Source organism: Choristoneura fumiferana, chromosome 21 (genome assembly GCF_025370935.1).
Source record: "Choristoneura fumiferana chromosome 21, NRCan_CFum_1, whole genome shotgun sequence".
In the NCBI taxonomy this organism is placed as follows: Eukaryota; Metazoa; Arthropoda; class Insecta; order Lepidoptera; family Tortricidae; genus Choristoneura; species Choristoneura fumiferana.
The window spans coordinates 13,742,473-13,761,563 of record NC_133492.1 but is presented as its reverse complement, the minus strand read 5'-3'; the positions used below and the strand labels follow the sequence as shown (position 1 = coordinate 13,761,563).

General features: G+C 38.2%; 1 protein-coding gene across 1 annotated transcript; it reads right to left on the bottom strand.

Moving 5' to 3' along the window:
* Positions 1-5,508: 5,508 nt before the first annotated feature.
* LOC141440003 (uncharacterized) lies at positions 5,509-7,945 on the bottom strand. Its single transcript, XM_074104461.1, has 5 exons — positions 7,777-7,945; positions 7,491-7,643; positions 6,905-7,034; positions 5,898-6,712; positions 5,509-5,552 (listed from the first exon to the last, which is right to left on the bottom strand). The coding sequence occupies exons 1-5, from the start codon at positions 7,943-7,945 to the stop codon at positions 5,509-5,511; spliced, it is 1,311 nt and encodes a 436-aa protein (XP_073960562.1).
* Between the last annotated feature and the right edge of the window lie 11,146 nt (positions 7,946-19,091).

The window sequence follows — 19,091 nt, the reverse complement described above, 5'->3', positions numbered from 1 at the left end:
ACAAGTTCCTATCAAATGAATATGTCGCTAAAGTCGAACTTTCAAGTTGACAGACACGCCCATTGGCATTATTGTTTTATGACGTGCAAACGATTATCAACTTTAGGGCGGTAGACCACATATTTGGCTGATGGTACACCAAAAATAGTAACCGATACAGAAAAACAGGCACACAGAAAGGAAATTAAAAGATAAACAATATCGCTTTATCGCTTAAGAGCGATCTCTTCCAAGCAACCTTTTATACATAAATAAGTAAGAATTTGGTCGGAATATTAAAACAACAAAAAACATCTGCACGCATATATACATGGTTGTTTTTCGACCCTATGTATGTAGGCGTATGAATATCGATGTACTTATGTCCATCTATTTCTCTGGGTTTCTCTGCAGCCTATGCTGCTGAACAGATATTACTCGTAACATATGAGGTATCATTAGATTCGTCATGACTTTCGGAGTGACATAGGATAAGTAAGTTAAGTTTTCGATTTTTTTAGAGTTCGATTTCAAGTTTTATTAATAAAACTCGAGTTTAATACAAAAAAAAAAACAAAATAACAAATATTGGAACCGACTACAAAACCCTTTAAAATATTTTCTAGGTACGTACTAGCTCGAAGTCGGTGCCTCAGCACGAGCCAGCAGGACTGGGACAATAGTCGTCTACCTCACCTACATGGGGTTTCAATCCCTCGTGCTGAGTCACCGACTTCGAGCTAGTACGTATCTAGAAAATATTTTCAAGGGTTTTGTAGTCGGTTCCATTTTTTGTTATTTTGTTTTTTTTTGAAGTCGGTTTTACTTTTTTGTTAAAAATTTTCTTTATTTCTCACTTTTTAGTGATTTGTAGCCAAAGAACATCTCACAACCATTCCATTAAGTCCAAACACGACTTAGTTACGTTGTTTTATAACAGAGTTCCGTTGCCTTTCTGGCTTCAGCATCAAATCAGTTCGAAATAATCATTAACTTAAAAGCTTCTTCTTAGTCGCTTATCTAGGTAGGTATATTTATCATGATCGTTTATAGACAAGTGAGCATTACTTAGCTTTGATGAGTTCCATTGGTCATCTACAGTCTTATTCATCAGGTCCAGGTTACCAGATACTTTCTGAATGTAAATGCTCATCTTAATGCTAAAAATGCCAAAATCGTCATAGGTGTGCCTATAAAATTTGAGGTTTGCCCTCGATTTCCCTAGGATCCCATCATCAGATCTTAACTTGCTGACAATGGGACCACCTCAGAAGAATACTCTTTTGAATAAAAAAATAATTTTGAAAATCGGTCCACAATTGACTGAGTAATCGGTGAACATACATAAAAAAAATTACAAACATTGGAACATAGAACCTCCTCCTTTTTTGAAGTCGGTTAAAACACGAAACTCAAAACAACTGCAGCTTAAAAATAATTTAATGAAATTAGACTCTAGAGTCTAAGCATTATTTTTTAGAACTCGGGACTCAAGTTACTAACAACACTAGTCGGATATGAGGTGCTCTGAAATTGAATTACACTCGCCGGTGCATCATTAGCTGGCCATCGCAGGGTTATTAGTCCTTTAAATATAACTCCACTAAGGTTACCCGAGTTAATAATGAGATTATCTGAAACGTCCCTGACTTTTCGGTATTTATCTTGCATTTCATAACGCTCTGAGGCAGTAAAAATGTGTTTTAAAATTTGCAAGCAAATTTTTAGCGAAGGGCGCGCATAACATGCGTGAATTTTGGAAATTCAATTCTTAAATCATTTTGGTAGGTAATATTTATAATTCTTCGTGTATGTGATTCCTTGTTTGGGCTTGTTTGTTGGGTAGATTTATATAAGGATTTAAATTATTCGGCAGTGGGTTATCTGGCCGGGAATATAGCAGTTGCTATGTAATTTGCACTGCCGTGTGCAATAACAGAAGAGCTACTACGAAATTCTAAAATGGAAGTTCGTGTCGTACCATCCCTCTCACTCTCGTGTTAAATAATATTAGCGACTGCGGGACGGCACATACGAACTTCGATTTTCGAATTTCGTAGTAGCTGTACTGGTCTGGCAACGTCGCGTATCCAGGCTTTCCCGTTAAATATCGTGTTTTGTCTGTGACGGGCCGTTACTGATACTGTTACGTGTCTGCGCGTCAAGCTACCACTCATAGTGATATAGGTAGAATCATTCACGATGACGCGTGCCGTGGTTCTTATATTACAGTCAGTAGGTAATGTCTAATTTTGTCAAAATCACGCGTCTTCGTGAATGGCACTAGGTATACATCGCATACATCCATTGCTGAATAAAAACATCTTCTTCCTACTCATAGTAATTTAAGTTAAGCTTAATTTTAGATTATGCTAGGAATATCGTGCGAAGTTTGTTACATTGCGGAGCTGTGCGGCTATCCGTACTAATATTATAAATGCGAAAGTGTGTGTGTTTGTATGTTTGTCCGTCTTTCACGTCGAAACTGAGCGACGAGATAGTTTATGGGCCAGAGAGTGACATGGGCTACTTTTTCCCAAAAAAATGCACAGTTCCCGAGGAAACAGCGCGCGATAACCGAATTCCACGCGGGCGAAGCCGCGGGAAAAAGCTAATGAGTGTGGGTAAGTGATCGATTATCGACGATTATGTACTGTATCTTGCATGATATTTCTCGCGTCATCTAAATGAATCTTCAAGCATTCATTCCACAAGACATCGAAATATTAGGTCTAGTATATGTACATACAGTCTAGTGGACAGAATCCTTAATTCGGCTTAGTGTCGACCGTCTGTCTCTCTAACTAATTTCGAAAGCTTTACTCAGATTAGCACTTTTCACGGGTAGTATGAGCCTCAAATGCCACAATATTCATTCATCATAGTTTTGTCCCTTTCTTGCCTCATGTATTAAATAGAGATGTATATATTAAAGTTGAAACCAGAACCGTACTAAATTGTGGTTAATAGCTGTCCTTTTGTGCAAGTTTACTGTCTTTCAAATACTCCGCTATTCCTCTCAGGCTGATGAATTACACACACTTTTATTGCTTGTATTTGGCAGGTAATATCCATACTTCTACTTTTAATATTATAAATGCGAAAGTAACTCTGTCTGTCTGTCTGTTACGCTTTCACGCCTAAACCGCTGAACTGATTTTGATGAAATTTGGTACAGAGATAGAAAAGATCTTGGAAAAGAACACAGGCTATATCTTTTATTGCGAAAAAGAAGCTTTAAGGGGCTGAAATAGGGGATGAAAGTTTATATGGTGGAAGTTCGTCGCTGTCGAAGATAAAACCACGAAACTTGGCATTTAGGCACTTAATCCATAAGTATTAATATTATAAATGCGAAAGTGTGTTTGTATGTTTGTGTGTTTGTGTTGTTGTCCGTATTTTACGCCGTAACGGAGCGATGGATCGACGTGATTTTTGGAATAGAGATAGTTTATGGGCCCGAGAGTGACATAGGCTACTTTTTATCCCGGAATAATGCACAGTTACCGAGGGAACAGCTCGCGATAACCGAATACCACGCGGGCGGAGCCGCGGGCAAAAGCTAGTCTCGAAATATATAAGGTATGCCTGTGTTGGACAATTCCGGTGAATTGCTTAATTTGAGAAGGGGTTACTTCAATGCAAATTTGAGTTTATAATCTGAAAGTGGAGTGTGTTAAACCTCTTAGTTATATTTAAGTTTCACTAATATTTGCCTGCATGAGGCATAAAAAGAGATTGATGTTTATTTCGAAATGTTAAACATCATAGCAACCGCTAATAGTACAGAAACAAGAGAGATATTTATTTTTTACGATCTATAAAATTACGGATATTAGGTAGGTACAGTCACCAGCACCAGTATCTGACACAACAAGCGTGCATAAATATCTGATACGACTCTATTTCTAGGGCCGGAAGGACGTATCAGATATTTTTGCACGCTCCGCTGTGGCAGATATTTATGCTGGTGACTGTACATACAGCTTAGGTGTCTCTTAACTAACGTCAAACTAAAATAGCTGATGTTTTCGAAACACCCAAAATAGTTTAGGACATTTGTAGTAACGAATAACATGCTATTATGAAGGTAGGTATTTAATTTAGGACCTTACGATGACATTTGATTATTGTTTACGTTCCCTGGGGCCAGAACGAGTACAATTTGTAGTCCGTAAAATGGAACGTTGGATCTTATGAGAATATAGCAACTTAGCTTTGCTATCATATTTTGAGCAAATTAGACTCTAGTGAAAAACATTTTTGACTCTCTTACACAAACTAACAATTAACATATTACTATGTAACATAATTATAATGACCCAAAGACTATAATAAAAAAAACTGTAATAAAAAACAGACGGAATTATCCTTAAAAAGCACTATAATAAAATTATTTTAGGTAATAAAAAATAAACATTGTTTGTTTGCACTGATTTGTACTGGTTGTTTGGCCTTTGCTTGCCTGTTGCTTGCTTTTGCTTATTGGCCTATTGCTTGCTCGTAATTTTCTCTCTGTTTAAGTACCTGTTTTCTGTATCGCTTACTATTTCTGGTTGACAATAAAGAGTCATTGTATTGTACTGTAGACAGAAATCCCTAAAACAGTGGGAACCTTATGACAATATTACCATGCAAATAGTTTAGTTTCGGTGCAATGTCGAATATTGCCAGCTTAATGAGTAGCTGCATTAGAAGTGAGGTAAAAAGTCAACTTAACTAGGTACTTAACTTGCAGAAAGTTCGAGGTTCGAGCGTTACAGTGTTAGTAGGTTAATGTTGGGTGCCAAAACGTCGAGTGGCTAAAGCAAAAGTAAGTTACTTTTCTTCCATGCTACAAAGTTGCTTATTTAAAATTGTGTCGGGATGGAGACGGCGAATCTTATTGTATAATTAAAATAAATACTTATACAGTTATTTCATGTTCCCGTGATGTATTAAATAGTGAATGTGTACCTACTGTTGCTATTTAGTTTGATTTTAACTAATTGTAATCGTAGATTATAAATTGAGTAAGTAAGTAAGTAAGTTGAATAAGTGTTGCGTTGCAACTATTTTATTTGTGTTTTAGCTACTGTAGGGCACTTTTTTATAGAGAGACGAATTAAAAGGCCGGAGCTGAATCATAACACTATATTGTTAATTTGCGTCTGACATTTACATTTTTTGGTGTTGCCATGCAACATAGCTCCCCCTCACAGAAATAAACAAATAAAAGTGGACTGTAGTTATATAAATCTAGGTTGATGAAATATTTCTGAAAGATGAAACTATTCCCTAAATACACCTCTTAATTACATACAAACTATGTAACACATTGACAAGTATATTAAACTAAACATCAGTCATTTCTAAGACTATAAACTTAGAGTGCTTTATAACAACTTACAAAACATAAAAACTAAAACATGTCATTCCTATGACTTTAAACCCAAGAGTGCTTTTATTTGCACATTTTTTCTCTTTTAATAACACTGCATTCTTAAGTAATACAATTATAATACCAGCTAGGTATTTAAGGTAACATTTTCATAACACAGTAGAACATACACCTTCAAGTATCTTATATAAATCTGGTACATGTTAGGCAAGTAATGATCAGTCTTAAGCATAACACTTAGTGATTCTATTAAATCTTAGTATCTAATCAGGTAGACCATTAAATGAGATCATCGCTATCTTAATACTATTTATACCTACTGTACTGCAGGTGAGTTGAGTATCAATATTATTTTTATTACTACTGATCAATAGGCAGGATACAGACTTTAGTACAGATCTTACATGCTTATTACCATTCGGAGTGATAACTTCAAGAGCACGAACCTTGGTGTCTGTACCTGGGAAAACTCTTGTGACCCTTGCAGTAGGCCACAGGAGAGAAGGAGTATTTATCTCTACAAGGAGTACCAACATACCAGGCTTAATATTGGGCTGGTCCTGCTTCCACTTGGGTCTATTTTGCAACATATTTAGATACGATTGGGACCAGGCCTTCCAAAACTGCTGTTGCATGCTAGTGCACAATTTCCAAAATTTTAGTCTATTTGTAGGTGTAGAGCTAACGTCTTGTTCTGGATAACTATTCAGAGGAGCTCCCGTTAAAAAATGACCCGGGGTAAGGAATGAAAAATCGTCCTTGTCGATAGGCGACATAGGGGTCAGCGGACGAGAGTTTAATACGCCCTCTATCTGCACTAATACTGTATTTAACTCCTCGTATGTGAGTACGGCTCTCTCGACCACGCGCTTGAGGTGGTGTTTTGTACTTTTCACGGCAGCTTCCCATAAAGAACCAAATACAGGGCTATAACTAGGTATGAAATTAAAATTGATACCTAAGTTTGCTGCGTAACTCTGGACTTGTGACTGGTGGGTCTGCGAATTGAACAATCTATAGAGGTCGTCTAACTGGTTCTTAGCGCCTTTGAAAGTGGACGCGTTGTCGCAATACACTTGTGTGGGCTTATTCCTGCGTGCAATAAAGCGTTTGAAGCATGCGAGAAAGGTGTCAGTTCGGAGGTCAGATACCAGCTCCAAATGGACAGCTTTTGTTACAAAACATACGAATACTGCTATGTATCCCTTTGTGACCAATGACCGCCTCACTCTGGACTGCTTTATAGAAATAGGTCCACAGTAATCAACGCCCACCTTTTCGAAAGGCCGACTCGGATTTACTCGATCGCTAGGCAGAGAGCCCATCAGCTGTTTGGCGGCAACTGCCTTGAGTCTGAAACATGTTACACACTTTGATATAATTCCTTTAATTTCGCTTTGGCCGTTTATTATATAATATTTCTGACTCAAACCACTTGCTACCAATTTAAGCCCTGCATGTAATAGCCTGTGATGCTCCTCCCTAATAATCAGATCAGTAAGCTTGGTGTTTTTAGGTAAAATCGCAGGATGGCGCTGGGTGTACGGTATCATGGCGTTTTGTAAGCGCCCGCCCACGCGCAGCGTGCCTATTTTATCGATGAAGACGTGTAGGCCTTGGAGGCTGCCTTTGATCTGCTTATTAGCGCGGAGCGCCTTCATCTCGACCTGAAACTCTGTGCATTGTACATACTGAATTAGTAATAAGAGAGAGTTGTTAAGTTCTGCAGAGGTTAGAAATGGACTACCATCTATTGCCTGCATTGTACAAAGTTTTGTCACTTGCAAGAGCGTTTTATCTTGGGATGTATGAGAGTCACCATTCTGCCTTGCGGTGTACAATGCACTGCGCTTCGTTAACTTGCAACAAAATCTGATCATATACGCCAATACTCTTTGCATTTTGGTAATGTTTGAGATTCTTTCTAATAAAGAACTAAATATGTCAGTTGCTTGTATTTGAGCAACTGGGCACACTACTAGCTCGGAGCTCACAGATGCTACCAGTGGCTCGGTTTCAGATACCGGTTTCGGTGTGTGTTCGTAGGCGTGAAAGACATGATCTTTGTCATATAGGAAACTGGGGCCCTGAAACCACAGTGCATGGTTGCTGAGCTCGTGCGGCAAAATACCTCTGCTTAGGCAATCTGCGGGATTGTCTGCGGATCTGACGTACAGCCACTTGTGCTGGGCACTATGTTGGAGTATTACTTTGACTCGGTTCGCAACATAAGTGTCGAGCTTAGTCAAATCTGTTTTGATCCATGACAGAACTACTTGTGAATCTGAATACAAAATAATCATCAATTTTTAATTTTAACTTGAGTGTGTCATGGATTTTGACTATTAATTTGATAAGCAGCAACGCGGCGTTTAGCTCCAATCTAGGAATAGTCAAGGCTTTTTAAGGGGATTTACTCGCGATTTTGAGCTGAGGCAGAGATTTTTTACGTTGCCTGCTGTATCGATCACTCGTAGATAGGCGCAGCACCATACGCTGCGGACGAGGCTGCATCTGCAATCCAATGATTTGTATAACTAAAGCATCCTTCAAGTTAACATTTCTAGGTATGGCTATTGTTGGCATTTTATAAATACTTTTCATGAAATCTTGCATTCGTTATATATGTTGTAGGTGGGGGCGAGTCCCAGCTGATATTTGCTGCCCACAAGCTCTGCATAATTATTTTTGCTTTAACAAATATTGGTCCTATTAGTCCAGAGGGTCATAGAATTTACTAAATAAAGCTCAATATTTGTCGTTTTGTGACAGTTTTATCATTGGTTGGTTGGGGTGATGAGAATTTGAAACAGTCATCTTTAATGTTATAATTGACACTAGTGTTTAATTTTGTTCTTGAAAGTTAACTTCATCAAAACTGTCTGTTCTATCGGCACCTCCTTAAGGATTCGGGTGCGTTGGAAGCACTTATGCAATTGGTAGCTTCCCAACTCAGTAATTTTGACAATTGTTGCTTGGTTTCAATGAAGACGTTCAAATTGTCATCAGCCACCAGAATGTCATCTACGTAACAAGAATTATCCAGTACAAAGGCTGCTTTCGGATATTCGTCCCTATGTCTGTCAGCCAATTCTTTGAGACAGCGCGTGGCAAGATATGAGGAACTTTTGAGGCCATATGTGACGGTCTTTAGCTGTATACATTTTATTTCCTGATCAGGTGAGTCCCGCCACAGAATATTCTGCAATGAAGTTTGTTGCGGGTCCAATTCAATGTTCCTAAACATACGCCTGATATCGGTTATGAAAATGAAGCTATCTACTCGGAACAAGAGGAGTACCTCTATGAGTTCTCGCTGAACAACTGGGCCATTGAGCAGTATGTCATTTAAAGATACCTTCTTGTTTGTGGCCATGGACCCATCAAATACAACACGAAGTTTGGTTGTCTTACTGTCCTCATTTATGACTGGTTGATGGGGAAGAAAGTAGAGAGGGTCACTTGCAAAATCGTATTGACTGATATCAACATAAGAGCCATGCCCTAGTGACAAGTATTCATGAATAAACCTTTTATATTCCTCAAATAGATTAGGATTTTTGGCAAACCGTTTTTCTAAGTTTATGAATCGTTTTAATGCATAATTAAAGGAATTGCCTAATGTTTCATTGACATTGGCCAATGGAAGTTTCAATGGCATTGCCACTTGAAACTTGTTGTCTTTTAACTGCACAGTTTCTTGAAAAACCTTTTCACATAGTTTCTGTTCCATTGTTTCATTAAATATTTCTGGGACGGATTCAGTTTTCCAAAATTAGTTAAGTTTTCATTAATGTTTGTTTCACATGATTGACAGAAAAGACTTGTTACCTTATTTGATTGCCGACTGGTTTGCAAACCATTATGATTAATGTTACCAGCTACAATGTGGCCGAAGAGAGTGTTAATGATGCATGGAGGTGAAGGTGGAGACTGTGCTGCTGAAGCAGGCTGGCGTGGAGGCTCAGTCTGCGTTGGCAGCAGGATCTGGAAAAAAATATCAGCCCCCATTAGCATTTGAATGTCTCCTGGTGCGTTGAATGTGTCATCAGCTAACTTCAGACTAGGGGGCAAGTTTAATGTTGTCATGTCAATCATATTTTGTGGTAGGTTCATAGTAATCTTGTCTACTACATGACACTCTACTGGTAGTGAGAATGGGTATGCATTGGAATGTACTTCCAGCCGCACAGAGAAATGGGTTTTGTTCTCTGCATGGGTTATTCCAATTATGGATGTCTCATTTCTCACAGGGATGTACCCTAAAATTTTTAAAGTATTGTCAGTGATGAAAGATACCTGTGAACCGGTGTCCAGCAGAGCACGGACTTGAATTTCTTTGCCATTTTGACAGATAAGTTTAACCTTGGCTGTGGGCAAAAGAACATGGTTTGTTTGTTTATTTGTCAGCAGCGAGACAGGATTGGAGACTGGGGCCTCAGTCTCGCTGTGAAGAAGCGAATTATGATTGCCTTTGCAGTAATTACACTTGAAGTGATACCTACACTTTCCTCTGTGCGGGTTCAGGCAGGTTTTGCACAGTTTGTTAATTTCTACAAACTCTATCTTATCTTTTGGTTTAGCTAATTGAAACTTAGGGCAGGTAAATAATCTGTGGGAACACTTACAGAATGCGCAGGGCTTTTCAGATGCAGTAGCTGATCCGGGCCGGGCTGTGTGCTCCATTTCTGAGCTTGCTGCTAAGTCTGGTTCTGCCATCGGAGCTGCTGCCACAGTTGCTGCCTTCCATGTAGGCCTGCTGTTCATTGCTGGCCTTTCGAACTGCACCTTGGTGCAGCTATGGCAGGCTCTGCAAGCTCCAGAGCCAGTGCCCGCTTCTCTAAAAATTGGATCAACTCACTAAGTTTGGGTTCCGCTTTGGCATCTCTTCTAGCTGAAATGCGCGATTTGTGAGCAAATCTAGCTTTTTACACAGAATAATGACTAAGATTACATCCCAGGACTCAACAGGCAACCCTAGGTTCTGCAGTGCTGCTATGCGTTGCTTTATGCCTGACACAAACTCTCTTATATTACTAGGCGTTGATCTAGTTATAGGATTAGAGTCTAATAAGCTATTTATGTGCTCTGCCATGATCTGAAATTTGTTATTGTATCTGTCATTTAGAATGTTTTAGCTGCTGTATAACTTTCAGATGACAGTGATAAGTTTTCTATCAGTTTTAAGGGCTCCCCCTCAAGGAGCGTCCTAAGATAATAGAGTTTGTGCACATTATCTATTTCACTATTGTTTGCAATCATGGAATCGTACAGCGCAATGAATGTTTGGTAGTCCTTGTATTTCCCATCAAACTTGGGAATCTCTATGTTCGGTAACTTGGTGCGCACTGATGGCCCTATCGCCGAGGAGGAAGGCGCCACGCCCGAGCTGTGATGCGCCGCTATCGCGTCATCGAGTCTCTGCAGGATAAGACAATAGGTGTCTTCCACCCCGGCAAGCTGGTCATCAGGCTCAATGACATCAATTTGTACCTGAAGTGACTCGAAATTTTGGAACACGTGGATCAGCCTATCCCGCTTAATTTTTAGTTCTGTGAGAGGTTTATTACTCAACTCACCTGAATAGTTCAATAACCGGGTTATGGAGCCTTTGCATGGCCACGCGCCACACCAATTGCGCCAGCGACACTTTTTCTGACTCGGTCATTTTGATTGAAAAATTACAGTTATAACAACTCAAAACGCGAAACAATTAAGAGCCGTGATCATTGAATCTAATTTAAAACTAAAAAATCTAAACTAGCACACTGGAACGCGAACGCAGTCTTCTACAATCTCGATTTCGCCTGTCCCCAGTTCGGTTCGTTCGTTGCTTGTTGCTTGTTTGTAGATTTACCGGAAGCAGCGCTGCCAACCGACAAAACGCGCTGCCTCGCTGAGTGAATTCTCGGAAATCGCGGGCGGACAAAACGAGTGTCATGGAGACCGGAAGTGTGGCTTCACGCTGATTTTTTTTCTTGCTCACCAGTCCTTATTTAAGCGCTGAGCTGTAAAATGTTCTGGTGTCTACGCGCACAAAAAATGCGGCAGAAAATTCGCTGCTGCTTCTTTCTTGGAATCGACGAAATTGTTGCACCGCGTGGTTATAGGTTAGTCGCCGCGCCGGTCGCTGATTTCGGAGGATCTTCGGTTCCAAGAAGGCTCGATGGACCATATGTTGCGTTGCAACTATTTTATTTGTGTTTCAGCTACTGTAGGGCACTTTTTTATAGAGAGACGAATTAAAAGACCGGAGCTGAATCGTAACACTATATGTTAATTTGCGTCTGACATTTACATTTTTTTGGTGTTGCCAATGCAACATCCATATAAGCCAATTTCAAGTCTCTAGCACCAGTTTAGTTTTTGGCTATGCGTTGTCTGTCAGTCAGCCAGTCATGGTACTGTTCCGGTAGAGTTAGATATAGAATATAAAATAAATCAACCCTGATATTGAATCACTTTTGCTATCCCGCGGAAGTTTTACCTTTTCCGGAGAAAAGTAGCGTATGCCAATCAGGGATAATGTAGCTCCCAATTGGTAAAATATATTTTTAAATCAACCCCAATGATGAATTTACTTAAGTATTTCGATCTTGCGGGAATTTTGTATTTTTCTGTAGAAAAGCAGCCTATGCCAATCAGAGATACTGCAGATTACTATTACTTAGTGAAATAATTTTTAAAATCAGCTCCGAATTTGGATTGTCTTACTTACTTCTATGTACCTATCCTGCGGGAATTTTGCATTTTCCCAATCCCGTTTATCCCTATACCGTGGGAATATCGGGTCAAAAAGTCGCTTATGTGTTATTCCAGACGTCCAGCTACCTACATACCAAATTTCATGGCTCTAAGCCCAGTGATTGTTATTTCGAGATTTTATCCCTAGGTATGCTGTGGGAATATCGGGTCAAAAAGTCGCCTACGTGTTATTCCAGACGTCCAGCTACCTACATACCAAATTTCATGACTCTAAGCCCAGCGGTTGTTATTTCGCGATTTTATCCCTAGGTATCCCGTGGGAATATCGGGTCAAAAAGTCACTTATGTGTTTTTCTAGACATCCAGCTACCTACATACCAAATTTCATGACTCTAAGCTAAGCGGTTATTATTTCAAGATTTTATCCCTATCCCGTGAGAATATCGGGGTAAAAAATAGCCTATGTGTTATTCCAGACATCCAGCTACTTACATACCAAATTTCATGACTCTAAGCCCAGCGGTTATTATTTCAAAATGTTATCCCTATCCCGTGGGAATATCGGGATAAAAAGTAGCTTATGTCTTATTCCAGAGGTCCAGCTACCTACATACCAAATTTCATGGCTCTAAGTCCAGTGGTTGTTATTTCTTGATTTTATCCCTAGGTATCCCGTGGGAATATCGGGTCAAAAAGTCGCCTATGTGTTATTCCAGACGTCCAACTACCTACATACCAAATTTCATGACTCTAAGCCCAGCGGTTATTATTTCAAGATTTTATCCCTATCCCGTGGGATTATCGGGATAAAAAGTATTCTATGTTTTAATCCAGATTATTAACTAACTTTTCGCCAAATTTCATCCAAATCCGTCTAGCCGTTTCAGCGTGAAAAAGTAACAAACATACTCACTCACTCACTCACTCACAAACTTCCACATTTATAATATACGTAGGATTTAATAAAAACGGCAGATTGGGCTAAAGTTTTGCTCGCGTTTGCTGCAAACTGGTAGCAGTTAGATTCTGCAAAGGTCGCAGTTCTAACCTAACCTACTTTTCTGGTAGGAGTTCGATTCTGCGGGAGTCGCAGTTCTATTCTAACCTAATACAAACTACTTTTCTAGTAGGAGTTAGATTCGGGTATGGTCGCAGTTCTAATCTAACCTATTTTATTTATATACTAGCTTTTACCCGCGGCTTCGCACGCGTAAATTAATCGGTGTGGTAGCTGCAATTGAAATTTTCGGTATTTTACAAAATTCCCCTGGAAATTTCCAATATTTATATCGTGGTCTTCATTGAGGTTGTGTTGTGAATAACTGTACAAAATTCAAGACTCTAAACCCTGTGCTGAAGTTTCAAAAATTTTCCCTATCCAAATTCAAATGCAAAATTCAAATTCAAATCATTTACTCAGTAAATAGGCCGCAATGGGCACTTTTACACGTCATTTTTTATACTACCAGCGCTTTCGGAAAGACCATCATTGCCAAGAAGAATGCGTCGCAAGAAACTTGGCAGAAAGTCATTTTTCTAAATAAAATAATTACAAATAAAATACTTAAAAACTACAGTATACAATTAAAGAAAAAAATACGAAATAATTATAATAATAATAATACAGGTATGTATGGGGTCCCTTAGTTACAAAACTATACCGTGGGAATATCGGGATGAAAGTAACGTACTTATGTGATATTCCAGACATACGGCTACCTACATCCAAATTTCATGCCTCTAAGCCTAGCGGTTGTTATTTCGACATTTTATTCCTAGGTATCCCGTGGTAATATCGGGTCAAAAAGTCGTCTATGTGTTTTTCTAGACATCCAGCTTCCTACATACCAAATTTCATGACTCTAAGCCCAGAGGTTGTTATTTCAAGATTTTATCCCTATCCCGTGGGAATACCGGGATAAATAGTATCCTATGTTTTAATCCAGGTTATAAACTAACTTTTCGCCAAATTTCATCCAAATCCGTCCAGCCGTTTCAGCGTGAAAGAGTAACAAACATACTCACTCACTCACTCACTCACTCACTCACTCACTCACAAACTTTCGCATTTATAATATTAGTAGGATTATATAATTATCGCAGCTCTAACCTAACCTATTTTTCTGGTAGCAAATAAAAGGCTAGTAATATATGTGTTTGTTCAAAAAAAAAATACGGTCTTTTTTGTTGACTGGACATTACGTTGACTCTACTTGGATTGTCACCCAAACTACATTTGCGAACCAATTTCAAGTCGATACCATTAACCGTTGAAGAGTTCCGTCCTGCGGTGACGATACTGGCCGGACCACCAAAATTTAACTGGCAGATGAGGTAATGTATTGTCACGGGACGTACATAATAATGCCTTATAACTAATAAGTATGCCACATTTTAAGTCCGCTCCGCTCCGATTAGGCCTCAGCGAGCGCCCGCTGACTAAAAGGCCTGGCTCTACCATGAGTACCATGACACACTTATTTGTGGCAACGCTATAGTAAGTTACTACAATCTAGCAATATTTTTTTAAGGTTTGTTATGTAAATGGTGAATAGTCATATTGTTAATAATACTACTACTATTGTTGTTGGTTGAGGTTGCCTGGAAAAGATCGCTCTTGAGCGACTAGGTCGCCTATTGCTTACATTGTAATTTTTCTCTATGTATTTCTGTATTGCTTACCTACTATTTTAGGTATAGGTACAATAAAGAGTCATTGTATTTTTAACCCCCGACGCAAAAAGAGGGGTGTTATAAGTTTGACCGCTATGTGTGTCTGTCTGTGTGTCTGTCTGTGTGTCTGTCTGCGTGTCTGTCTGTGTGTCTGTCTGCGGCACGTAGCTCTTAAACGGGTGGACCGATTTGAATGCGGTTTTTTTTTATTTAAAAGCAGGTTTTTTAGCGATGGTTGTTAGACATGTTTTATCAAAATCGGTTCAGCCGTTTCAAGATCATCAGTTCTTTTGTTCGCTGCGGTAGGAATCTTAGACGCATAACGGGTATTTACTTTACTTCCAAACATATTTGGGACCTAAAATTTGAAATACCCATATATGCTATATAACTATGCAAGATTATGGAATTCTCGGCCTGATGCTGCAGCCGGGATATCCAGAATGCTAGTAGGTAAACTCTTGATAAAATCATAGCAGATATATCGTGTTTGGATTCGTTTCGATCAGTATTTGATTCTACATACAATGCAATGGTGGCAACAGGATGAGCTGATGCTGCAGCCAGGACATCCAGCACACTAGTACACTCTATTAAAAATAGTAGCACATATGTCATGTTTGGATTCGTTTTAATCAGTATTTGATTCTACATACAATGCAGTGGTGGCAACAGGACAAGCTGATGCTGCAGCAGGATATCCAGCACACCAGTATACTCTTGAAAAAATAATAGCACATGTGTCGTGTTTGATTCGTTTTGATCAGTATTTGATTCTACATACAATGCAGTGGTGGCAACACTATGAGCTGATGCTGCAGCCAGTATATCCAACACACTAGTACACACTTTTAAAAAATAATATATAAGTGCAAAGTTTAAAAAACATGAAATAAAAAAACTTAAATTTAAAACTAAAAAAACCCCGACTTAAAAAACGCCGCCAAAAAGACAACTAAAAAGTAAAAAATAATTATGCATACTTATATTCTAGGTACTCATACTAAATTAACTTAGGATAACTTTGCGGGAAATCAGCATAGTCCCGGCGGGATAGGGATAAACGAATTCTTCGCAGATGAAGTCGCGGGCAACAGCTTGGTAGTGCATAATTATTTTTTACTTTTTAGTTGTCTTCTTTGGCGGCGTTTTTTTGTCGGCGTTTTTTTTCGGGCGTTTTTTTAAGTCGGGGGTTTTTTAAATTTTAAATTTATTGTTTCATAATCATTGTACCCGTAACTTCCCTAGATACCCTGACTAGGGTTGTAAGTGATCAATAACTCCCAAATATTTAGGCGCACGCGAAGCGAACGAGGGGTGCTTATAGTTCGCGGGTGTAATTGATCATTTACACTCGAGTTGAACACTACTTTTCATCTCGTCACAAATGCGAGTAAATATAGAAAAACCAATATAAATGTATACGCAATTTGTAACAGCGGAAGTAAATTTATCGCGCCAAACCGTCTTATGTTTTTAGGGTTCCGTACCCAAAGGGTGCCAACGGGACCCTATTACTGAGACTCCGCTGTCTGTCTGTCTGTCTATCTGTCCGTCTGTCACAGGGCTCTATCTCTGAAGCCGTAAAAGTTAGACACTTGAAATTTTCACAGATTATGTATTACTATGGCCGCTATAACAACAAATACTAAAAATAAAGTAAAGTTACAAATTAAAGGGGGTCGTCATACAAGAAACGTGTTTTTTTCAGCGTTTTTTGGTTGCTAGACGTTATTAGCCACTACGTGACTAGCTATTTCGGTTGAATATTTACCTTTTAAGTTTGCGATTTTGATGTTTTATAAAAGCTTCGATAATATTATATATTTTTATTCGTTTTTGAGCAAAATTAATAAAGCAATTTATGAATCATAAACCTCAATGAAGCCAACTTTGATAAAGCGCTCGCCAAATTCACACCGTATAATCACTATGTTTACTTATTGTTTTTTACACTAAAAAAATCATACTAAGTATTTAACACTATTTACAAGGTTTATAATACAGTTTCAAATTTATTATTCACACTAGTCGAGCTTCTTATTATTTAATTACACAACATACGAAGTCCGCCGAATTTCCCGCGAATGAACAGAGTTGACATATTTAATTTTTTTGATCCGCGCACGGCGCTTTTGGGGGCAATGGATTCAGTAGCAAACAGCCAGAACCAAAGAGGATGAGAATTCAATTTTTTTTTTAATTCGAAATACTTGCACAAGTGCTTACGGCGATATTTTTAAGAAGCTTTTCTTTAGCTTGCCCTGTTTCATTATTTATTTATTTATTGTTTGTTTGGGTCAAATCTTAGAAGCTAAATTTGACCCACTTCCAGTGGTCCGATCGACTTGAAATTTGGCATAATTATGTAAATTTGGTGACAATACAATAATCTGGTAGTGACATCTTGGTGGTCCTGCCAGGATCGTCTCTGCAGGAGGGAACTTCTCAATTGTTAATAGTACTGACTTGAAATTTGGTACAGATATGTAGTTTAGACGACAATGCAAGTACAGTCAACAAAAAGTACATTCGGCAAAAAAAGCTTGTATTAAAAATGAAATTTTTAACAAAAACTTATTAAACTTGTTAATAAAACATGCGTTGACAGTAAATAAATAAAAATCAAGGTAGTTTTGAAGGACGGTTAAAAAATTTATTAATATTTTGTGGTAGTTTTGTTTTGTTTCAAAAACGTATGTGGGTATATTGGGGGTTACAGTGACAAGTTAAAACGGTGGTTGTGGTTCGTTAGTCTAAACTGGTAGCATGGTGTACGGTTTGTCACTCTGAAGATGAGCTCTGGTTGAGTTCGAACGCGTCAGTGTAGTGTGGTGGTGGTGATAGATGGTTTGTGTGATTTGTGTTGTTCTTACAGTGTGGAGGTGGAGGAACTGCATGACACGCATATTTTGCATAAGCTTAGCTATGAAAGGTCGCGGGTGAGCAAGGAAATTATTTTAGTTCATTGATATGGACCTCCGCAAAAACGCCTGATTCAATAAATTATAAAAAACTTATTAAAGCATTATAATGTTTGCAGTGTAGGGAATGGACTATGTTTGCTCGGGTGGAATCTTTCAACTCAAATTTGAAGTGGATATCTCAACCGATTGAGCTGAAATTTAAACGCACATGTTGATCCGATGACAATGCAATATTATTATAACATGGAGTTGATCTGATGATAAAGCTAGCGAGTGACCATAGGAACACTGTGATAAACGACACGACCGCATCCAGTTTGGACTCGTTTGTCGTCTAGACGAGTAGGTACTTTGGTAACCAGGGGCATAAAGTACAGTCAGCAAAAAAAAACTTATATTAGAAGAAGTTTAAGAAAACTTTTACTGAACTGTTTACGGAACCCTTCATGTACGAGTCCGACTCGCACTTGACCAATTTTTTTTATAAATGGCCTCGCACATGGCTTTGGCACATTCAGCCAGCACTGGCCAGCAGCATTATGTTAGCATGGAGGTTTGGAGGTAAGTATTACGCATTACAATCTCTTGTTTACCAGTTCGTGAATACAAAAGCACCATCTATTTTTAATTTACTTACATCCCTAAAGATACAACACGGATTTCAAAGTAAATGCAACCTACTTTCAGAGCTTAAGTGATGAAAAGAATATAAATGATCATATCGTTGCTTAAATACAAAAGGGCCACAAGTCAAAAAAAAATGCTATTTAACGTGCAACTATTGCATTAAAAATAATGATTTTTTTTTATTTGTGGCCCTTTTGTATTTAAGCAGCGATATATCCTTGCTAATTGTTTCATTTTGCTGTGACTTATTTTGAAGTGTGTTTCAATAAAAAAAATATTGAAGACATGAATTATTGTAGAATTGTTCAGGATCATTTAAAATTACCTTCTTTCTAATGTTATAAAAAAAACTAAGTATAGTCGATTTGTAATTTCAATCAATAATAAAATCATTGTTCCATAATATATCTTTTGAATCTCGAATATTACAATCGATTTGAGAATCAAAATCGAGTCAAACTTAGATTGTTTATGAATTAAAAAAAACTATAACAGCTGTCATTGTCAGTCATACCACAAACTCGAAAATGCAGGTATTTCTGTACATAGGTATTGTAGAAAACTTATGATATATGCATGTAGATAATTATGTATGCGGCTGTACATAATAAGGCATTATGTATCAGTCACGTAACTAACTATTATGTAGCATTATACTGTTTCATTTTTAGAAATTTGGAAATATATCAGTAGCCGTTTTTTTTTAATCCAGCCGAATTTTAAGGTTAAAAACATACAGTACATACATAACTTCGCTACAATGTTTTTAATTTCTTTCCTAGGGGCAGCGATAACAATTT